The sequence below is a fragment of the Pteropus alecto genome, unplaced genomic scaffold, assembly GCF_000325575.1.
Source record: "Pteropus alecto unplaced genomic scaffold, ASM32557v1 scaffold86, whole genome shotgun sequence".
Taxonomy (NCBI): Eukaryota; Metazoa; Chordata; class Mammalia; order Chiroptera; family Pteropodidae; genus Pteropus; species Pteropus alecto.
The window spans coordinates 34,692,161-34,717,423 of NW_006442109.1; the positions used below are offsets into that span (position 1 = coordinate 34,692,161).

The 25,263-nt window shown below is 34.8% G+C and overlaps 1 protein-coding gene across 1 annotated transcript; it reads left to right on the forward strand.

Annotated features, from left to right (window-relative positions):
• The first annotated feature begins 11,131 nt into the window (after nucleotides 1-11,131).
• On the forward strand, nucleotides 11,132-12,060 carry LOC102885529 (olfactory receptor 4F3/4F16/4F29-like). The gene is given in 2 exon segments (XM_015595887.1): nucleotides 11,132-11,522; nucleotides 11,525-12,060. Coding segments are annotated over 2 exon segments (927 nt in total).
• Nucleotides 12,061-25,263: the final 13,203 nt, after the last annotated feature.

The window sequence follows — 25,263 nt, forward strand, 5'->3', positions numbered from 1 at the left end:
AAGCAGAAGTTCAGTTACCAATGTATTCTAGTTCCTTGAAGATGCTGTGGACAGGTAGGTGGAAAGAGAGAAAATCAAGATAGCAACAGAAAAAGGAAATTGGACTTGATAAAATTCAATTCAGGTTCAGAAAAATAATCTTAGTTGCAGAATCTCCATTTGCAGATAATGGAGATCAAATAAAAATTGATTGTGGTTAAGTAGGGTATACTGTAGGAGAAAAAAACCCAGATTACATGAGGGAGTGTATAAGGGGCTATAGCTTGTAGAGGAAGGCAAACAACTGACTTTGACTTTTACCTGGTGCTGGCACTGTGTCAGATTTCCAGGGAAAGCCAAAGCTGTGGAGGAGAGTCAGGGCCAGCACATATAACGTCTGTAGCACAGGGAAGGGATTTGGGGGTTCAAATGATGACTTAGAAAAGGATTTATGTCCTTTTTATCTCATTAATCTTTTGGACTGGAGTAACAGAAATTAGAAGTTAGAAGTCAAGACTGCATACTCTGTTTTATTTCTGTGTTTACAGAGAAGTAAAAAAAAGGAAGAAATCTACTTGAGGTTAGTTCTCCGTGATATTTCTTGGAACTAAGACGCTATGAAGCACACAGAATTTGGAGAAGAGTTGACGGGGAACTGTCTTCCTGAGAATGCAGTTCATCTCATCTGCATGTTTAATTACACAGCTATCATCATGTTTGACTATGATGTAGAAAATCTTCTAATATGGTATTAAAGGGGAATTAATTCTCATGCTAATCTATATTTGTTGGGCACTTAAATTTTTTTTTTTTATGAAACTTCTCTAATTTTGGCCACCACAATATCCAATAGATGTAGATAAGGCTCAGAGAAAACACCAAATTTAGGAATAGTCATGAAAATAGACGGTAAGAGGAAAGATGTCAGTCAGGAAGGCACAACTAATTTATTTACTTAAGTACAATAAGGATTTATTTAAAGGGGTTCTTGATATCATTTACATTTTACTTTCACAGAGCAATAGGCAAATAGATATAGGCTTAAAACAAAGAATAGAAATCTTAGTCGTTTGCAAGATATAAGTTTCGAACTGTCAAACTAATAAAAGCTAAACAAAGATACTGAACTATACTATATCTTGGTTATGATTAAATATGCCACTGATGTGTTATATGTGCTGTACTAGAAATTCACTTACTGACTGGTTTATTTCTATGGGTTTATTAGTAGGACACCAGTTCTCTTTATTGTCTACAACTATAAACTTTAAAGTGAACGAAAATCTCTTTTGGGAGTCTGACCAAATGCATTTTGTAAATCTACAAAAGACATTATGATGTTTAGAATAGAAAGAGTCACTTTAACTTTAATGACCTTTAATTAAGAAAAGTATGGTGATAGATAAAGTCCTGTAAACAACACATTAAAATGTTCTTTTAGGACATTCTGAATTTACTTAGAGCAAAAAATGGCTCCTCTCACTGTTTCAGGGGCAGTTGAATGCCTTTATCTGGTTTTGTGTATTTAACAGGAATTAATGTTTGTTTTTGAAACTCTAAAGACAGAAACATATACATGTTAATGTCTTCTAGTATTCACTTTCTTTTCCTTTTGAATTTATCTGACCCACTTCCAACTCTCTATTTTTCCTGTTTTCTTGTCCAGAATTTTTTCTGATGTATCTCCTGTAGGTTTATTATAGTGGAACAGTATCACATGTTCCAAATTTATTTGGCTTTCATGCTATCAAATCTCCCGGTTGCTTAAATACCTTAAATACCTACTGCTCCCCAAAAGTGATTAGAACAAATAATTTACATTGAAATATAAAAGCCTTTTCATTTTTTATTGTCCAAACTTTGGGGACATTAGAATACTATTCCCCAAATATATTGTTCTGGTGCCTAGGAAAATTCTAATATTACCTAATAAATTAGGGAATAAGTTGGATACAAGGTCAACTTGTTTGTGTAGAGATAATGAATTCTTCCACGAAATTTACATTTTTATGGAGTGTGGTCAGTATTAGAACTCTTTCTCCTTTGGTTTTTTCTCATACGTTTTTATTTTATTTTATTTTACTGTTAGTTTCACTTATACAATACATTCTTTAGACATTTATATATTTTATGAAACGATCCCCTTAATTTCTCTATCTTCCCTTTGGCTCTACACATAGCCATTACATTACTGCTGGCAAACTAATCAAAAACAGACTCACAAATATGGAGGACAATCTGGTGACGGTAAGAGGGGATGGGATTGGGTGGGGGCCTGGGAGAGGCGGTAAAGGATTAAAAAAGTACAAATTAGTAGTTGACACATGGTCTCATACATCATCTGTCTGTTCACTTATTCATCATCTTTCCCTGTCTCCATCCACTTATGTATCTATGCTTCTAACCATCCATCCATCCTTCCAACAACTTCATTCTTCCCTCCAACAAACACCAATTACAAGCAGTGTGTGATGGGAATGGTGCTGGGGAACCTAGGGAAATAGAATAATGTAAAAAACTCTGACTTTTTTCCGGAACAACTTATAGATTAATGCAGTACCTCTCAGCTTTGGCACTCTTTGGGTTTGGGTAATTCTTTGTTTGGGGTGGCTATACCGTTATCCTGAGCATTGTGGAATATTTAGCAGTGCCCCTGGCTTCTACTCGCTGGATACCAGTAACAACCTGCTTCTTCCCCTCCCATACGCCAGTTATGACAACCAAAAATGTTCCCAGACATTGCTGAATATCCCCTATGGATGAGTAAAGAATCCTTGATGAAACACACTGTTTTAATGAGAGAAAATTATAAAGGCATATTTTCCCACATTTGATAAGTCTTACAATAAGGGTGCACATATTGGGGATGTATTTTGGATATACTTAGTTTGCTCCCACCTCTGATCATTGCTAATATATTTCTGCAGGAGATCATATATTTCAGGGAATTATTCATCATGATTCACGGTTGACTTTTGCAGTGCGATGAGTTTTGATATTCCATGTAATAGAACCTCATCTAGTTATATTATTCAGCCAAATAGCTAATTAGACTTTGTTGTTTTTTCTACCATGCAATTTGTGTTGAAATGACTTGCAGACATAGTTAATATAAATGCTCTTTTAAAAAAAATAGTTACCAAATATTTAACTAGTGAAAATGAGCCAGTGTATGAATCAGGATGGAAAGAATTAGAGTTCGCAATCAACTGAGGACTTTTTTTGGGGAGCGGGTGCCTATGTTTGTTTTTCTAATTAAAAATTTTTGATCGCTTTTACCTGAGGATACTATTACTTCTGTGTTAGTAGGTTTTTGAGCACAGACCTTTAGTAGTTTATGCTACACAAAAAGGTTGGCAATATTTCAGATAAACAATATCTCATTAAATCTTACTGAGTATGAGACATTTGTACTGATTTGCTCATATGACAGATAATAGAAACCCCTTATTGTTCTATATCTTTTGCTTACATCATTTCATTTACTGATGCTCCAGTGTCATTTTCTCTTAAATTTTAGATTGAAGCATATCTTCCTTTGGGTTTTGGAGAGTGGTGATGCAATATCATGGTTCTCTACGTATTTTTAATTCTGGAATTCGAGGAATCATTTGAATATTGCTTCAAATGCTTTTTCTTCCTCATTTGGTTCTGTAAAATTTTCTTATAGAAATTCCTTACTTATTGGCCATGAGTGGACATGGAAAGAAATTGCAATTTCCTTTTTGCTGAGTGTTCTGGTAATTAGTAGGTTTCAATGACATCAGAGCTTTACTATAATGTTGATAATGATTATCTCTTTATTTTCAGAGATAAATATTTCTCATTTTTAATTTACCCTGTAAATATTTATAAAAAGAGGCTAAAAAGGATTAACTTTGTCTCTGCCTAACTTTTTAGAGATGCACAATAAGCCTCTTCAATTAAGGTAAAACACTTGGTTGTAATTGTCCAGTGTTCATCTTTGGATGTGTTCACATGAGTACACGCAGACTTCTATAACAGTTCTAGATATCTTGGCAGTATAAATGCACATTACACAGTAAGAGAATGACTTCCCTATATCATTTGCTATTCAACGTAGTATAAGTGGCTAATAATATTTTTTAGGAGCTATATCTGAATCTGTTCATATGCGATTAGTTCTGCCATTGGTAAATCGGTCTTGTTGCCAAACTACAGAGGAGATTCATTTTGTCTTTTGGGTACATGCAGGCCTGACAGTAACTGAGTTGAGATTTTTCTGGCTAGAGGTAGAAACTATGTTTCTGTAGCTCTAGCTCTAGTATTTTGCTCTTTATTTGCATTTTTGGTTGTGTTTTGGGTTGAAAACTGGTCACGTTGTAAAAAGAGGTCAATGTATTACATTAAAAAAATTAAATAGAGACTATTTTGACTTTTCGCTCTGGACTGAGATTTGAATCCTGAATCTGTCTCACGTGACTTTAAAAGTGCGATAACCCAAACTTTTCAAGTTTCTATATTCCCTAATATTTGAATGGATATATTCTCAGGCTTTTAGTACATCTAGATTCATGTTTGTATTTCATTCTGATTTAAATTCATTTTCCCTAAAATTCCCAGTTCTTACCTAGTTGGTAGGGATTTGAGAGCCAAAAGGCAAATAACTTCGTAGCTATGTGTACATGCCTGATAAAGGCTTATTGAGATCCTCTCCCAAGAGCCCTGGCACTGAAGACACTTGGAGATATAATACTGTAGTTTGTCTATAATTATAGAATTTCCGAATAGTATAATGAAAATCATTTTTCATGAACTACTTTTTAATTAATTTAAAGTATGATTTATTTTTCCTTTCTGTGACATTATACACATACTTTCCTAATTTCGTCATCTTTTTTAGATTTTCCTTTTAATCTCATTTATTTCCTGATTTCCCCTAATTCTGCTTTCCTTTTATAATCCCTTATTTTCTATTTTTCTCTTTTGCTGAAAAACTATTCAATCTTTTTACCCATCTTTCTTAATTATATAGTGAGGTATATTTCCATGTATTTTTTAATTATTTAAAAAGTCCTCTTTTATCTTTTAGCAGAGAGTGATTTCCTGAAATATATATATTTCCTTATTATGTACCTGGTGTGTTTCTAAGTTTAAGGATACATTGGATAGCAAGATAGATGTATTCTTTAACTTTACGGTTATTGCAGTGACATCAACATGGAGAAGAATAAAAAAAAAAACCAATGGATTTTGTTGTAATAAGTATGACAAAGAATCCAGTGTTTATGAGACTAAATACATTTAGTCTTTTTTCAGTCCACGCAGAATGGTTTTGATTTTGAACACTAAAGCAGTATGAATGTTATAACCTATTATTAAGAAGAAGGTGATAATAATAACATATTATTGAAATATCTTTTAATTTTTAGGACCCCATAGGGTCATTTTTCTTTTCCTTTGTTTTCATCTATATTTCTCTTTTTAAAAAATTAATTAATTAATTTTTATGCTGACATTGGTTAACGAAATAAGTTTCAGCTATATACTTTAACAATAAGACATATATATATTTACACTGTATGTTCAACTTCCATAGTTAGATTACTTTCTGTCACCACATATTCGACCTTCTTTACCTCATCTGCCTATTTTTTAATTTGATTGATCGTTTTCTTATTGTTATTGAATCGTATGAGTTTTTTGTTTTTTTTTGGGATGTTCAGCATCTTTTCATATGTTTGTAGGCCATTTGTTCCTTTGGGAGAAGTGTCTCCCTAGGTCCTCTGCCCATTTTTTGATTGGATTATTTGTTTTTTTTTTGTTGTTATTGAGTCGTATGAGTTCTTTGTATATTTTGGATATTAGGCCCTTATCGGAGGTGTTGCTTGCAAATATATTTTCCCACTCAGATGTTTGTCTCTTTACCTTGTTGACGATTTCTTTTGCTGAGCAGAAACTTTTTAGTTTGATGTAGTCCCATTCATTTATTTTATCTTTTACTGTCCTTGTGTTGGAGGTCAAATTCATAAAATCCACATTACGTCCAAGGTTCTTGAGTTTAGTTCCTATGTTTTCTTCTATGCATTTTGTTTCAGGTCTTATATTCAGGTCCTTAATCCATTTTGAGTTAATTTTGGTGTGTGGTGATAGACAACAGCCTAGTTTCATTCTTTTGCAGGTAGCCTTCCAGTTTTCCCAGCAACATTTATTGAAGAGGCTTTCCTTTCTCCACTGTATGTTTTTGGCTCTTTTGTTAAAAATTATTTGTCCATATAAACATGGCTTTACTTCTGGACTCTCGATTCTATTCCACTGGTCCATGTGTCTGTTTTGCGGCCAAAACTATGCTGTTTGATCACTGTCTCTTTGTAGTATAATTTGAATTCAGGCAGAGAGATGGCCCCCACCTCCTTCTTTTCCCCCAGGATGGCTTTGGCACTTTGGGGTCTTTTGTGCTTCCATACGAATCTGATGATATTTTGTTCTATTTCTTTAAAAAATACTGATGAGATATTGACGGAGATTGCATTATATATGTTTAATGCTAGGTAATAAGGTTGTTTTATCTATGTTGATTCTTCCTTTCGAAGAACACAGAATATCTTTTGATTTCTTTGTATCTTCTTCGATTTTTTAAGTAAGGTCTTATAGTTTTCATTATATAAGTCCTTCATATGTTTTGTTAAATTTTTCCTAGGTATTTTGTTCTTTTTGTTGCAATTGCAAAGGAATTATTTTTTCCATTTCTTTTTCTGACGTTTCATTATTAGAGTATAGGAACACTATGGATTTTTGAAAATTGATTTTATATCCAGAGACTTTACTGTATTTGCTTATTGTTTCTAGTAGTGTTCTTGTGAAGTCTTTAGGGTTTTCTATATAGAGAAATGTCATCTGCACATAATGACAGTCTGACCTTTTTGTTTCCTATTTGGATGCCTTTTTTATCTTTCTCTTGCCTGATTGCACTCACTAGGACCTCGAATGTTATATTGAATAACAGTGGTGATAGTGGACACCCTTGCCTTATTCTTGATCTCAGAGGAAAGCTTTTTAGTTTTTCACCATTAAATATAATGTTGGCTGAGTGTTTGTCATATATAGCCTTTATATATGAAGGTACTTTCCTTCTATACCAGTTTTGTTAAGTTATTTGATCATAAACGGATGCTGTATTTTGTTGAAAGTTTTTTCTGCATCTACTGACATGATCTTATAATTCTTATTTTTTAATTTGTTTTTGAGGTGTATCACATTAATTGATTTGCATATGTTGAACCATCCTTGTGCCTCTGGGATGAAGCCCACTTGATCATGGTGTATAATCTTTTTAATATGTTGCTGTATTTGGTTCAGTAGTATCTATTTAGGATTTTTGCATCTGTGTTCATGAGAGATATCAGTCTGTAGTTTTCTTTTTTTGTGTTATCTTTACCAGGTTTCGGTATCAGAGTAATATTGACCTCAAAATGAGTTGGGTGGTATTGCCTCCTCTTCGATTTTTTTGGAAGAGTTTGAGGAGAATAGGTATTAAGTGTTATATACTTTTTCATAGTATTCTTGTATGATCGTATGTATTTCTGTGTTGTCTGTCGTAATTTCCCCTCTTTCATCCCTGATTTTGTTTATTTGTGTCCTTTCTCTCTTTTCTTTAGCGAGTCTAGCCAGGGGTTTGTCAATTTTATTAATCTACTCAAAGAACCAGTTCTTGTTGCATTTATTTTTTCTATTGTGTTTTTTTTATTGTTTTCAATTTAATTTATTTCTGCTCTAATTTTGATTATTTCTTTCCTTCTGCTTCATTAGTTCTCCTTTTCTAGTGTTTTAAGATGAAGCATTAGGTTGTTTATTTGGGCTCGTTCTTGTTTTTGGAGATCAGCCTGTAATGATATGAACTTTCCTCTTATGACCACTTTTGCCATGTCCAAAAAGTTTTGATATGTTGTACTATCATTTTCATTCGTTCTATCTATCTCTTGATCTCTTTTTTTATTTCTTCTCTGACCCAGTCATTCTTCAGTAGCATGTTGTTTGATCTCCTTGTATCTGTGGTTCTTCCTGCTTTCTTTTTACAGTTGATCTCTAGCTTTAAAGCATTATGATCAGAGAATATGGTTGGTATGATTTCAACTCTCTTATATTTGTTGAGGGTATCTCTGTGTCCCAGTTTGTGGATAATCCTAGTGAATGTTCCATGTGCACTAGAGAAGAATTTATAAACAGCTGCTTTGGGATGAAAGGCTCTGTAAATGTCAATTATATCCAGTTGGTCTAATGTGTTATTTAAGGTCATTATTTCCTTATTGATTTTTGTTTGGATGATCTGTCTATTTCTGACAGTTGAGTATTTAGGTCCCCTACTATGACAGTGTTTTGGTCTGTTTCTCCCTTTAGTTCTGTTAGCAATTGCTTTATATTTTCGTGGTTCCCTGATTGGGAGTATAGATATTAATAAGTGTTATGTCTTCTTGGTGCATGATTCCCTTTATCAATATGAAGTGTCCTTCTTTATCTTTCTTTACCTTTTTTATTTTGAAGTCTATTTCATCTGATATTAGCACCGCTACTCCCACTTTTCTCTGAACGCCTTTGGCTGGAAATATAATTTTCCAGCCTTTCACTTTGAGTCTATATTTGTCTTTGGAAATGGATGTTTCTCCTGGAAGCAGTATATGGTTGGGTTTTGTTTTTTGATTCATTCTGAAACTCTGTGCCTTTTTATTGGTGAATTCAGTCCATTTACATTTAGAGCGATTATTGAAACATGAAGTCTTTTTGTAGTCATTTTATCTTTTGCTTTCTGGTAGCTCAGTGTTTCTATTGCTTTCTTGTCCATGTGTGTCTGTTTTCTTTTCTTTTTAAAAAAATTTGGTTGAGTTCTGTGGGTTTTTTCCGCTGGTACTTTTTGTTTTATGTTACATACTTTAGCTCTGAATCTTTGGCATGTGGTTACCATTAAGAATATGTAAAGAATAGTTATATATATATAGTCATCCATTTTCTTCTGCACATGTCTTATCTCTATTCCCCTTTGTGCATTCGGATCTTTGAATTTTCCCCTTTCCAGGCACTGTTGTCTCAATTTATCCCTATGTATGCTGATCATTCATTACTATCTTACTATTGTAATTCTGTTCTCATTGTTTAAGCTTATAATGCCCTGTTCTTGGTAAAGGTTGCACTTCTCTGCTTCTATCTGCCTGCTAGTCGCCTTACTCCTAATTATATATTTATTTGTTGTTTTGTTTTAGGTGAATTGACCCCTTTCTCTAGTTCCTGTAATGCAGCCTTGTAGTGGAGAATTCCCTCAATTTTTGTACGTCCTTTTTGAATGGCCTTTATTTCTCCTTCATATCTAAAGGAGAGCTTTGCTGGGTACATTATTCTTGGCTAATAGTTTTTTTCATTTAATAGTTTAAATATTTGATTCCATTCCTTTCTGGCTTGTAAGGTTTTTGCTAAGAACCCTGACAATAACCTAGTGAGTTTTCCCATTAAGAAAGTAAAATGAACATTTATTGAATACTTACATATTAAAACCTCCTGGCTATGTACATGATTACAAAACTTTATTTTTTTTTTATTCCTAGAACTTACTCTGAGAAGTTAGTGTTATTAATTTCAGTTTTATAGATAAACTGAGGTTCAGGAATTTAAGTAACTTGCCCAGTATCATCTAATGAGTGGCTGAATCATGGTATAAATCTTGGTTTTCTGAATCCAAAGACCGTATTCTTTCTGCTGTGCTATGTTGCTTCTCTAAATAAAACTAAAATTACAAATGATTCTGGTAAGTCCTGTAGTAGGGGTCTGAACAAAATACTTTTCACTACACCTTGATGCCCTGCATAGTTTTAAGGTTCTCAGATCATGTGTTAAGTGCTCTATGGAAGTGCTCTTCAAATTATCTTTAGTGGAAAACCAGTTGTTTTTCTCCAATCCTTCTAGGGTGAAACTTTAGTAAATAGAAAATTATATACATGAATTTTGTTGTGATGTAAATTTCTAGAGAAGTTTATGAACACTCTCAATTCCTGCACCTAACATGATGCAACTGGCAACAGACAATTCATGGCTTTGTGTGGGCCACTTTTTCATTGCTTCAGGGAATCCAGATAGGAACAAGTCATAATCCTTTTCTTCGAGACGCTTACAGTCTAGTTGGTGACTTTGAATTGTATTCAGTTAACTGAAACACAAGAGATAGTAAAATAAATCCTGGTCATAAAGCAAAATCTCACTTAACAAGGTTAAAATTTAAACAATCTTGAAGATAAATATATTCCAGAAGTAGGGAGTCAGGAAGAAGTATCTGTTTGACAGAATAAGGTGTGTGGTCTTGGAAATGGATGGGATAGTGGAGAAGGGGTAAAAGGTTTGTGAGACTGGTTCCAGACTATATTAGACTTGAACCATAAATCAAAAGAATTGGGGTTAAATTCTTATTACGCATGTTGACCAATCTTGTGTCTCAAGCGTTATATCGTAGTGTCTACCCTGGGAGGAAGTACAAGGCTATTAAATTCAGAAAATACCTGGTAGTTATACTATTAATAATAAATACTAGTAATAATAAGGCCAGACTTCATAGATGTGGTAAATACTTAAGTATTATTGGATATGAATATGTTCTCAAAGTCGGGGAATGGGAAGGAAGAAGATAAGGGCCTGTCTGTCAGATGAAGTTTTATAGGCTTGCAAGAGATTGTAATAGTGTTAGTTCTGACTAAAACAAGATACTAGTTTTGAAGCAAAAATCAAAAGATTCGAGGTTGAATTTCTGTTACACATATCGACCATCTTGTATCTCACGAGTACTATCATGGGATCAACTCTGGGAGAAACAAAGGGTATTAAATGCAGAGATAACTTTGTGGTAGAGAACAACTCCATATGAAAGTCACCAATTTCTCTGTGATCATATTTCAGAGAACCTGAGCAGATCAATTCTGTTCTTTATTTTTTTAATTTTAATTTATTTTATTATTAGTTTCACATATACAGTACATTGGTTGGACATTTACATAAAACAATCCTCTTGATTACTTTATCTTCCCTCTGGCTATACATATCGTCATCAGGTCTATTTTAATGCTAAAGTAAAGACAAGTTTTCCTTTGATGTCCTTCCTAATTTATTATGTAATTATCATAATTTACATTATCAGGTAGAAATGTTGACAAAGCCAATGGATGGAATGAATCACTCTGCGGTGTCAGAGTTTGTGTTCCTGGGACTCACCGATTCCTGGGAGATCCAACTTCTTCTCTTTGTGTTCTCCTCCACGCTTTATGTGGCAAGCATGATGGGAAACTCCCTCATTATGCTCACTGTGACTTCTGACGCTCACTTACACTCCCCCATGTACTTTCTGTTGGCCAACCTCTCCTTCATTGACCTGGGAGTTTCTTCTGTCACTTCTCCCAAGATGATTTATGACCTTTTCAAAAAGCATAAAGTCATCTCTTTTAGTGGCTGCATCACACAAATCTTCTTCATCCATGTCATTGGTGGTGTGGAGATGGTGCTACTCATAGCCATGGCCTTTGACAGATACGTTGCCATATGCAAGCCTCTCCATTCATGAGCCCAAGGATGTGCATCTTCATTTTAGTGGCTGCCTGGATGACTGGCCTCATTCACTCCATGGTTCAGCTGGCTTTTGTGGTAAACTTGCCCTTCTGTGGTCCTAATGTGTTGGATAGCTTTTACTGTGACCTTCCTCGATTAATCAAACTTGCCTGCATAAACACCTACCAACTAGAGTTCATGGTCACAGCCAACAGTGGTTTCATCTCTGTTGGCTCATTCATCATACTGATCATTTCCTATATCATCATTATTCTCACTGTTCAGAAACACTCTTCAGCGGGTTCATCCAAGGCTCTGTCCACACTGTCAGCCCACATCACCGTGGTCATCCTGTTCTTTGGTCCTTTGATATTTTTTTATGCGTGGCCATCTCCCTCCACACACATGGATAAGTTTCTGGCCATTTTTGATGCAGTTCTCACTCCTTTCCTAAATCCTATCATTTATACATTCAGAAACAAAGAAATGAAGGTGGCAATGAGGAGAGTCTGCAGACAGCTAGGGAATTACAGGAAGATCTCTTAGATGATGTCTGAATTATGAAAATCCCTTGTTGATTATTGATGTCCATTAGTGATTGTCAAACTCAGAGAAAAGCTCTTGTTTGTTCTACGTTGATTTGATTATATACACTGATATTGAATTCATTTTGTCTCTCACTCATGAGGGAGAGACATTTACTTTTGCAACGAGAATATTACATAGAAATATTTTGAATGAAAGATTATAATTTTGAACCTAGATTCCTAAAGAATATTTATACAAAATAATTTTTATAAATACATAGATGGCAGTCTTCTTTACAGCCATCAGAACAGAAATAATTGTCTGTAATCCGTCCTAATCCAGTATGTCTTCATCTTAAGTGGTTACATTTGCAAACTCTTTATTGTCAAATATGGTCACATTCACAGATATTGGGTGTTAGGGTTTGAACATATGTATTTGGTGGGCACAAATCAATCCATAGCAGTAGTGTAGAGAACCAGGATGGTTATGGCATATCTACCTATTAATCACATTGAAAATATATTGAAATAAACAGTAGAACGAACTTTACTGTTTTATAGGCAATTAACTATATTTTTAAATAATAAAGAATATAAGTCAAGATAATGCATAAACAGTTATTTTTGTAAGGTAAAATACCTGCTAACTCAGAGGATTACATGGAAGGTAAAGAATAACACTTACTGTCTTTAGTCAAGAGAATAAATACACCAAGATGAATTTGTCATATCATTCTACACAACGAAACCCAATTTTAGTCTTGTTTAAATATAGCATTAGGTGGTTAAAACATTTCTAAATTTTAATAAAAAGCCTTCTGAAACAGGGCTGTGCAACTATGCCAAAATATTAATATAGATCATAATTTTTTTCAGACTCACCTATAGATATACAACACCAAGATAAAAAATTTACTTTGTGAGTCTTCTACAGCTTTCTACCTCCATTGGATTTTGTCTTTTGCTATCCTCTTTTAAATGCTGGATAACCAGACATTTTATCTTATAAAAATTCTATCATTTTTTTTTATGTCCTGAAAACAAAGCCAAATTTTAATACCTTACATAGTCAATCATAATTTTTAACTATTATTATTTTATAAGCTCTTGATCACCCACTGCATGACTTTAACCAAAGTAACTAATTTTTCCTTCACCAGTAGTATTGTCTTAAAACAAACGAATGAACAAACAAATAAACAAACAACAGAGACTTTTGCAAATATTTAAGTGGTAAAAATGACTTTAATTAGGAACTACTGCAGTAGAGGAAAGGAGACCTCGGTATAGAAATGGCTCAGTTCCTAACGCAACTAGAAGAAATGGAGATTTATAGCTAAAGAGCAGATGTGAGGGGTAGGTGATGGAAAATTACTAAGAGGAGACATTCAGAGTAGGGAGAATCCTTGCTAAGCTGACATAACAGGATTCTTGCGGAGGGCAGGCCAAGGTGATCAGATATCAAGAGTAGGGTGTTGGAAATTTTATTGAATAGCTAAAGTGAGGGATTTTCTCTGAACTGACTTAGTAGCATTCTTGCTAAAATGGGGCTACGCAGTCCAGTATGGATGGGTCGCAGTCTGTGGGCTAGTGAAGAAGAGGGCTGAGAGGAGCTTGACTAAAATTCGGTCAAGGAGAGAGTCTTTGCCTATGTAAGGTGGGGAATTGAGAATTGTCTGTCGTATATAATTATTTTAAGAGACTAACAAAGCTCAGGAATACTCAAAGTATAACCCTCACTGCCACATCCTATTCACACAGTTTTAAAGATAGTAAACATTATTTTTGATGTGGTAAAAAGGAACACATTAACTAACATGATCCAAAGATAGAGACATTCTATAAAATATAAGTAAAGTGGTACACACACACACACACACACACACCCCTATGTCCAATGTTTCAATACTCAAACTTATTTAAAAATTATCCAATGAAACCGTTTATTAACATGAAACCAAAATGTTAAAACAACTAAGGATCTCAGAAGTTGTATTTCAATGGGTTCACTAAAAACTGTCAGATTTAAAATTCCAACTGATTTATCACATAATTTTATATCTTTTGTAATTATAGAGGCTTAGTCTATGCTCCATTCTGATAAGATCAGGGAGAAGACATTTTATCCAACCAATCTGTTGTCAAAAATTAATTATGATCATTTCAATTTGAATTCTCATAAAAAATACTCTGAGCCATAATTTCTATAACAATATTTTTTTCTGAGAAAGATGGCATATAAAGAACAGTAGAAACTTCATTGTCCTTATTTTTTTGGAATTTGGGGGATATTAGATTCAAGGCAGTAGTAATTAATCTCCATAATTCAATACTAACAGAAGTCCTGATAGAGGATTCACATTTAATTTACTAATATATTCTTGAAGTAGAAAAACTTTTCAAATCATACAATGAGAGGAAAAGTCTCCACTATTACGGAAACACAGCACATAAAAATATTAGGGCCAGTTCTAAAACTTCGGTTACAAATAAGGACTGAGACTTACCAAAATTCGAAGTACAGATGAATACACACCATCACACACTGGCTCTCAAATGGAACCTCTAATTCCAATGGAAATAACACAAATAGATTGAACACATGGAAACAGACAAAAAGATTGAAAACAGCAAGAGCTGATGAACAAATCAAATTCTCTATCATCTCTCATCTGACAGAAAACAGGTCCGAAGGAGATTACCAACATTTTGATCATAAATCCAAATTCACAATCTCTGTTGCTATCAGTGAGGAATAACCTGTCAGCCCTCTGCAATCCAGGATTGGAACCAAAGTTTACCAAGAACCAGAAACAAAGAAACAAACAAATAAAAATAACATAAAGCCACTAAAGCAGAAAAGCAAAACAGAGATCAGAGTGTCAATGAAGATAAGGTTTTGGTGCTCTTTGGGATTTATTATGGGAACCAAGAAGAGTCATGCCTGGACTCAAACGTTTCATCAGGTGCACTGCCTGGGAAAATCTATGGCTCCAGAAAGTGAGTTCATTTAGATATCTTGATGAAACCCTCAGAAGAGTCAAAGTATAATTTAAAACAAAGCTCATGTAATTATGTGTCAATAATTTATTTACTCACTAATGAGTGACCCCACAAGGTGGCTCCATTCAAGTTTTGATGGAATCTGTGTCTAAGACACACTGAATCCCCCTGTAAGTGTTCCTCAAGGGCTTTTGATTTCATCAATTTTGTGCTTCTGACTTGGGCTAGGCTTTTATAAATGGGCTGAGGCACAGTGACCAGTTCAGATCTTATAAGAGACGTACCTGAAGAAAAAAAATCCAGAGTGGATTATCTTTTACTTACAAAAATGCTTTACACAATTGTAAATTTATTGTTTCTCATTCACTTTATTTTAGTGGCATTTTCTCCCAATGGAACCCTACCTGATACGAATATTTGATATATATAAGACATAGAAACAATCTATATATTTAGATATTTAAGAAGTTTAAAATAAAGAGGTAGTCACTATGAATAATGCTAATCTTCATTATTAATCTGGGAAACTGCAGTTAAATTCTCTAGGCTGAAAGCCCATATGTCACGTGGGATATGATAAGTAGTTTACAATATGCAAGGCTGGAAAATTTCTTGGATTTATGGAATGTTATAAATTCCAGTTTGTGAATCTGGAAATAGGTCCAAGAGATGTGGCAGTTATAGTGTAAGATTGTTGGGTTAAATGTTGATGAGGTGTTTCTGGTTTCATAAGGGTTACAAGCCCTAGAATGATGATACTCAATCAGTGCTCCTCTGACATGGTAGTACCACTCCTTATTGGTCATTAGTCCATCAAGCCAGCAGAAAGGAAGGCATAAATAAGCTGTGACCATTTGGTAATGTAATTTATCCTTTGCTGTAATTGGTAAGTGTTTCAATTGGCTAAATATAGAATGTATAGTATTTGTTGACCAATTAAAGAATTGTGGTCAAGGACTCCATGTGCTCATAGGACTATTGAACATTAATATTCACAATAAAACTGGACATACAATATTTCCTAGGAAATCCACTTCTTATTACACATCCTTTTGAAAGAACTTGTACGTACATATAAGAAGACCTATAACAATATTCGTTATTACCTCGTCCAAGCAAACATTTGGAAAAACCCAAATGTCCCTGAATGAGAGAATATTAAAGTGTTCTGAGGGGTATTCTTTAATTGCCTTTTTCCACCAAGTTTTACTTTGCCAACTCTGTTCTGTGTACCGAACTTTATGGACTGAATCAACCAATGGCTCTTGCCCTCTGGCTTCTGCATGGGCGTAGCTAATGGAGCTTATCACTGGGACTTGGAGGACAGGAGGTGAGTGAAATCAGTGTATTTATTCCTTAGCTTCCTCTCTTCTGAACTCTGTGTTGGCATTTCTGCATTCCTCCCAGATCTTGTTGGTGGCCTTCTTTTACAGCTAGAGATCTTTCTTTCGTTTATGATAGTGTTCCCTCCCATTGCCCCTCAGCCATAGATATAATAATGGCTAGGACTGTAGCCAGTCCTCAATTCTTTACCAGTCCTTGTTGGTTACCTATACTACTGCCTCAACACTTGTATAATAGATTTTCTGCATTAACTCTGAATGTGACATCCCCCCCCCCCCTAACGTAAGTAGTTGTACAAAGAGAAGTCCCAGGAAATAGTACCTCAAAAAGGGATTTGGGAATGATTGGCTCACATATTTGAGAAGTACCTATGTATCTTCCTTGTCCAGAGGATATTGGACTTTCATCATAAGTGGCATGCAGTTACACTATGATTACTCAGATATCATTTGTGTTTGTTTAAAATGATGTTCAAGTGAAAGGCAAGGCATTATAATCCACATACAACTAAATGTCACGATTTCCCAATACTTTATCTTTTTTTTTTTTTTTTTAAAAAATTTTGCTGGTGGAAGAGAGAACCTTCTTTTGACTCTAAATGAATTAGGCTTTTCTCGAATAAAAACATGTTTTGGCTTGAGAGTAGTTGTCTCAAGCACCATTTTGGACAGAGAAATATAAGGACAGCTCCAATAAAATACAGCTTTACACTAAAAGAATTGTAGGATTTCTTCTATATTGACAGAAGTCTGGGGAACAAGCATGTGATTATGGGGATGAAATAAAAAATATGAGACTAGATCAGGCAATATGTATTGACACACATGTACTCCCATGAGATTCAGGTATTAATGTATTGATGTGAGTAGCTGGAATGGTGTCAATAGCCTGCTGGATTGGTTAAATAAATTCTGAACTCACTGAAGATATTTTCACATAAATGTCCATCAGAAGGCATTCATTTTAGATAAGGCTCTTAATAATCAGGTGGATTTGATACCCTGCTAGTGGATTTCAGTCAGTCTCTGCCCCTAACCGCTCCGGTGCTTGCTCAGTGAGCCCATGTGCAACATGTCCATGGTAACCCAGATGGAGTTACTATGAACTCTATACCATGGACTTCCTCTCAACAAAGCTGATCTGTGTACTATTATTGCTGAGTTCCAACGTACCAATGGCTGAAATCAATTTGGCATCATTCCTTGTGGGGATTAGCTAGCTACTTGGTGGCACATTGATTACAATGGACCTCTTTTTATCATGCAAGAGGCAATGATTTATCCTAGCAGGAACGGATATTTATTTACCAAGATTTGCTTTCCTTGTTTGTTTTCATGGCTTCATACTGTGTCAACTTAGCTAAACCAGAACCATTTTTCCAGAATTTTTTTCCATGCATGTTTCTATGTTAGGGGTCAACATAGAAAATTTTGTGTGAGATTTGAAAAACGGTAATGAAGCAGTAGTCATTTTTGGTCTGAAGGCCAGTATAGAACAATTACCATCACAGTTCATTCACGTTACTGTTCACCTTGCTGGTTGGGACAACAGCTTGGGCCTGGATGTCTTTTAGCTCCTACTGGATCTCTACCTCAGTTCCTATAAGTCCCAGGCCAGGTGCAAATGCATCTGTATGATGAAGGGCATCAGCTTATTCAGCAAGTCTCCTGCAGTATTAAAATTGGAAGCAGTGAGAGACAGACACAGTTCTACTTTGTCCTTTGTCTCCTCTACTTCCTGTCCATATTTTCTTCTAGATTGTTGGTTCTGCTGGCTTCAGGCCCAGCGTGAAGTTCAGTGGCAACAGACTTACAGATTGCTTCACATTTTCCACCATTGCATCAGGTCTAATCTCCATAAGAAATCTCTTATTCTCAATCACCCATAGTGGTACTATTTCTTTGAACAAACTGAGTGATACACCATAGACATGTCTATTGTATAGTCATTTGCAGGTTTATAGAATGCCTTATTAATTATCATGCTAACTACACAATATTGCATCTGACTAGCAGACACAGCATATGAAGTACAATAATGATCTCAAACACCTATGGAACTTATCTGTCTACATACATGATCTAGCGCTACAAGTGACTGACTTGATAGATTAGTAGAATGATCTGCTGAAATGCAGTTACACTCCCAGTTTGGGCTTCACACCTTGGGATGACGACATGCTGTACTAGGATGCATTATAAACCCGTATTTAGCTATAGAAGTGGGTTGTGTTATTTTTCTGTTCCTGTTGAGTCACCCTCTTCTGAAGTTACAGCTTTCACTTTTGGCCCTAGAAACCACTCTTTCTCCTTATTACTCCAGGGATAATTAGGGCTCATCACTCTTGCCAGGCTTGTGTTCCTTTACAGTCCTTGGTTGGTTCCTGTTACCCTGCCCAAACTTTTATACAGTTCCTTTGATCAGCGCTCTGCAATCATCTATTTGAATATTGCATCTCTTTTTATCTGGACTTAAATTAATACCCTGAAATACCTGTAAAACAAAGAAAAGAAATAAACTAGAGCGATATGCATTTACGTGGGTAAATATATATGAATCGAATTTAAAAAGGTCTGAAGAATATGAACCTTTTGATGTTTATGCCTAGAAAAGAGGGCAGAGGTCCTTTATTAGGAGCCATGGTTATGGGTCTTTGGCTTATTTTGTGATGTTCTAATTTTTAAAATGAGAATAAATTCTTGTGCTTTCTTTCTAGTTAAAATTATTTAAAAAATTAAAAAATCTATTGATTTGTTTTCACCTTGAATATATTTTATTTGCTCAAGGCGTATAATTTTTTCATATACTATTGAAAATCATTCGCTAATATTTTGTTGAGGATTTTGATATAACTGTCTATGAGAGACATGAGTTTGCATTCTTTTTTTCTTGCAATGACTGTGTGTGACTATGGGTTTAGGGTAATACTGGCCTCATAGAATGAGTTAGGAAATGTTCCTTCTGTTTGTAGTTTTTAGTAGATATTGTAGAAAATTGTCATAATTTCTTTCTTAAAAGGTATGTAGAATTCACCAATGAAGCCATCTGTGTCCGGTGTTTTCTGTTTTGGAAGGTTATTAATTATTCAGTTTTTAAAGTTATTATAGGCCTTTTCAGATTATTTCTCCTTGATTGAGTTTTGGTATTTTGTGCCTTTTAAAGAATTGGTCTATTTTACCTAGGTCATCAAGTTTATGTGCATAGAGTTGTTCATAATATTTCTTTATTTGCCTTTTAATGTCACATGATTTGTAGTGATGTCCCTTTTTCACTTCTGATAGTAGTAATTTGTACTTTCTCTCTTTTGTAGGTTGGCCTGGCTTGGAGTTTATCAAATATATTGCTATTTTCAAAGAACCAGCTTTTGATTTTGATTTTGTGAATTTTTCTCTATCAAGATCATAATGAAAATTCAGATTTTAACTAATATATTATACAATTTTTTTCCAGCTAAAATGTAAGAGATGATCATATTATTTGAACCTGCTCTGTTTCAGACTACATGGGGCTAAGAATAATGTACTTCTGAGCTAACTGACTATAGGCATGTTTCCTAAAGCATATGCTCTCTGTGTCTACAGGCACTTGAAAGGAAGTTTATGGGTCATGGATATGAATGGCCTTTGAAGAGACACTGAGAGTGGTTCCTATTTAGCTTTGGCTCAATTTTATCCTTTGTATTTCAGTCTGGCAGAGTTTTACAAGTATTTATAGGGTGTCTATAATGTTCCAGAAAATGTATAAGCTACTGGAAATACAGAGAAAAATAAGAGAGCATCCCTGCCAGTTTGGAACTTCTCTTCTGTAGAAGATGCATAGAGAAACAGTTTCAATATCTTGAGATAAGTGTGGTATAAGTATGCAGAAAGTGACATGGGAGTGCACAGAGGAGCATAGAGCAGAACAGAGGTTTTCAATAGTCTACTCTGTGCTGGATATTGTTTCATGTGTCCTGGAGGAGTCCCATTTGACAAGGGAATATTCTTTTATAAAAGAAAAAGTAAATTTTTCTTGATTTTATTTTTATGCACTTTTTTCCTGCTGGGTTTGTTGATAGGAGTCCTGAAAGTGCCAAAAAGATGTGGAATAATCCAAATGCACAAATGTCAATCCTGGGAGGCCTCTGGAAAAGGAGAGCTCTGAGCAGATTTTGAAGGATGAAAAGATAAAACTCTGTCCAGATGCCAGTCCTGGTTTGCACTTCCTTCTGCTGAAGTGTTTTCAGGGCTCTTGTGTCTCCCTTGCTGGCTCTTTCTCACCATTCAGATCTCAGTTACTGTGACCACTCAACATGAACAAAGATCTACTCCGTTATTCTCTCCTGTGACATTTAAAAAAATAATAATTAATTATATTTTTTATGGTGACATTGGTTAACGAAGTCCAATAAGTTTTAGCTGTACACTTTAACAGTAAGGCATATATATGTTTACACTGCGTGTTCACCTCCCATAGTTAGATTTCTTTCTGTCACCACATATTTGACCCCCTTTACCTCGTCTACCTCCCTGTTCCCCCAACCCCCTGCCCTCTGGTAATCATGGTCTATAGTCCATGTTCATGAGTCTCTGTTTGTCATGTTCATTTGTTGCTTTTAGGTTTATATTCCATGTATAAGTGATATCATGTAGTTTTCAACTTTTTCTGTCTGATTTATTTCACTTAGCATGATTATTCAAGATCCATCCATGTTGTTGCAAATGGCAGTATTTCATCTCTTCTTCTGGCTGAGTAATATTCTATTGTATATATGTACTACAGCTTCTTTAGCCAATCATCTTTGGTTGCTTCCATGTCTTGGCCACTGTGAATTATGCTGCTATGAACATTGGTGTGCAAATATCTTTTTGGATATGGATTTTCAAGTCTTTGGGGTAAATACCCAGTGGAGAAATTGCTTGATCATATGGTAGATGAATTCTTAGGTTTTTGAGAAACCTCCATACTGTTTTCCATAGTGATTCTACCAATTTGCAGTCTCACCAGCAGTGTATGAGGGTTATTTTTTCTCCATATTCTCTCCAACATTTGTTATTACCTGTCCTGTTGATGATAGCTATTCTAACAAGTGTGAGATGGTATCTCATTGTGGTTTCGATTTGCATTTCTTTAATAGCTAGCAATGTTGAGCATCTTTTCATATATCTGTTGGCCTTTTGTATATCCTCTAAGGAGAAGTATCTGTTCAGGTCTTCTGCTCATTTTTTGACTAGATCGTTTGTTTTTTGATATTGACTCGATTGAGTTCTTTGTATATTTTGGATGTTAGGCCCTATTGGAGGCATTGCTTACAAATATATTTTCCCATTCAGATGTTTGTCTCTTTAACTTGTTGACGGTTTCTTTTGCTGAGCAGAAGCTTTTTAGTTTGATGCAGCCCCATTCATTTATTTTAGCTTTTACTTCCCTTGCGTTGGAGGTCTAATTCATAAAATCCTCTTTAAGTCCAAGGTCCTTGAGTTTAGTTCCTATGTTTTCTTCTATGCATTTTTTTGTTTCAGATCTTATATTCAGATCCTTAATTCATTTTGAGGTAATTTTGATGTGTGGTGATAGACAACAGTCTAGTTTCATTCTTTTGCAGGTAGCTTTCCAGTTTCCCCACCACCATTTATTGAAGAGGCTTTCCTTTCTCTACTGTATGTTTTTGGCTCTTTTGTTAAAAATTATTTGTCCATATAAACATGGCTTTACTTCTGAACACCCGATTCTGTTTCACTGGTCCATGTGTCTGTTTTTCTGCCAATACCATGCTGTTTTGATTACTGTCACTTTGTAGTATAATTTGAAGTTGGGCACAGTGATGCCTCCCATCTCATCCTTTTTTCCCAGGATGGCTTTGGCAATTCGGGGTCTTTTTTGCTTCCATAGAAATCTGGTAATTTTTAATTTTATTTCTTTAAAAAGTGCCAATGAGATTTTGATGGGGATTGCATTAAATCTGTATAATGCTTTAGATATTATCGTCATTTTAACACTGTTGATTCTTCCAATCCAAGAACACAGAATATCTTTTTATTTCTTTTATCTCCTTTGATTTCTTTTAATAAAGTCTTATAGTTTTCATTATACAGGTCCTTCACAAGTTTCCTTAGATTTATTCCTAGATATTTTATTCTTTTTAAAATCCACATGGTTTTGATTATATATCTTTACACTTCTCAGGCATCTGCTTCACTTGAAACTATCAATGAGTGTCAGAATTGATAGGTAAAATTTCCAAAGGTGATGTTCTTAAAATTTCAGTCTCAATTTTGTTTCCTCTCCAGTGACTCATTACAGGGTTTTCCTTTCAATCATTCTTACCAAATCAACTGGGTTCCACGGAGAATTCCCCTGACCACTTGAGCTAAGTTAGCAAGTCTAGGTCTCTGCAGCAGTATCTGGCCACAATTCTCCAGAGCTATTAATTAATTATCTTTTAAAGTCTTTCAACTTTTTATATAATAGAAGTGGCACAAGCAGAAGCTCAGTAACCAATGCATTCTAGTTCCTTGAGGATGCTGTGTCTGTGGACAGGTAGGTGGAAAGATGGAAAATAAAGATAACAGAAAAAAGAAATTGGACTTGATAAAATTCAATTCAGGTTCAGAAAAATAGTCTTAGTGGCAGAATCTCCATTTGCAGATATCAAATTAAAATTGGTTGTGTTTACACTGTAGCGAAAAAGGTGTAGATTACATGAGGGGGTGTGTAAGGGGCTATAGATTGTGGAGGAAGGCAAACAACTGACCGACTGACTGTGACTTTTACCTGGTTTCCAGGGTAAAACCAAAGCTGTGGAGAAGAGTCAAGATCAGCACATATAACATCTGCAGCACAGACAAGAGATTTGGGAGTTTAAATGATGACTTAGAAAAGAATTTATTTCCTTTTTATCTCATTAACCTTTCTGACTGGAGCAAAGGGCAGTTAATAACCCACAGAAGATAGAAGTTGAGACCGCTTACTCTGTTTTATTTCTGTGTTTATAGAGATGTTAAAAAAAAAAGGAAGAAATCCACTTGAGACTAGTTCTCCATGGTATTTCTTGGAACTAAAACCCAATGAAGCACACAGAATTGGAAAAGGGTTGATTGGGAAACTGTCTTCCTGAGAACGCAGCTCACCCCATCTGCATGTTCAATTACACAGCTACCATCATTTTTGACTGTGATGTAGAGAAACTGCTATAATAGTATTAAAGGGGAATTAGCCTCATGCCAATCTATATTTGTTGGGCATCTACTTTTTTTTTTATTTATAAAGCTTCTCTAATTTTGGCCACTACAATATCGAGTAGATGTAGATAAGTTTCAGAGAAAACATTAATTTAGGAATCCAGTTATGTTAAATTGATAGTAAGAGGAAAGCTGAAGGAAAGGATCAATTTAATTTAATTCAAGTACAATAAGAATTTATTTAAAGGGGTCCTGATACCATTTACATTTTACTTTCACAAAGCAACTGACAGGTAGATATAGATTTAAAATAAAGTAGTAGAAACCTCTGCTGGAAGCAAGAAAAAAGTTCGATTCGTCAAACTGATAAAGCATAGAAATGGCCAAACAAGAGAGATATTGAATTCTCAAATAGTATATCTTAGTTATGACTTAGATATGCCACTGGGATATTTTATTTGCTTGACCAGAAATTCACTTACATATTGACTGGTTAATTTTTATGGGTAGGACGACAATTCTCAACTATAAATTCTAAAATGAATGAGAATCTCTTTTGGGAGTTGAACAAATCCATTTTTAAATCTACATAAGAAATTATGATGTTTAAAGCAAGTGTTAAAGAGCCACTTTAACTTTAATGGCCTTTAAGAAAAGTGGTAGATGAACATCCTGGAGAACAAAAGATTTAAAGTGTTCTTTTAGTATGTTTTCCTTTTGAGGTTATCTGACCCATTTCCAGACTCCCTATTTTTCTTGTTTATTGTCCAATACTTTTTTCTGATGTATCTCCTGTAGGCTTATTATACTCGAACCATCCTAGGTTTAAAATTTATTTAGTTTTTATACTATCAAAATTCCCACGTAATTAAATACTTATATTTGTGTTAGCTATTATTCTCTAAAAGTGGCCAGAACGAATAGTTTATGTACAAATATAAAAGACTTTTCATTTCTTATTGTCTATCCTATGGGGACATTAGTATATTATTTCCCAAATATATTTTTTGGGTTTCTAGGAAAAGTCTAATTTTACTTATCAAATTAGAGAATAAATTAAATAAATTGGCAACTTGTTTGTGTAGAGATAATAAATTCTTCCATGAAGTTTACATTTGTATGGAGTGTGGTCCTTATTGGCTCATAGTGTTTCCAAAAATGATGAGTTAGCAATTGTTTAGATATCTTTCCTTTTTTGCTCCTTTCTCATACATCTTTTATCTGTTCACTATTCATCATCCTTCCTTTCCTCAATCCGCTTATACATCTATCCATCTATTCATCTATCTATCTATTTTTCCATCCATCTATCTAACAAACTCATTCATCCCTCCAATGAACAGTAATTAGAGGCACAGCATGTGATGAGAATGGTGCTGGGGAGCATGAGGGAATAGAATAATGTAAAAAAAAAAATCTGATATTTCCCTGGACAATCTTAATGCAGGGCTTCTCAGGTTTGGAACTATTTGCAGTTGGGTAAATCTTTGTTTAGGGTGGCTGTACTGTCATCCTGGGCATTGTAGAATGTTTAGCAGCACCCTTCCCTTCTACCCATTCGATGCCAGTAATGACCTTTCTCCTTCTCCCACTTCTCGCCCCAGTGGTGACAATCAAAAATGCTTCTAGAGATTGCCCAATATCTCATGTAGGGGAGTAAAGCATCCTTGATGAGAACCCTGTTTTAATGAGAGAGACTTATAAGGGTATAT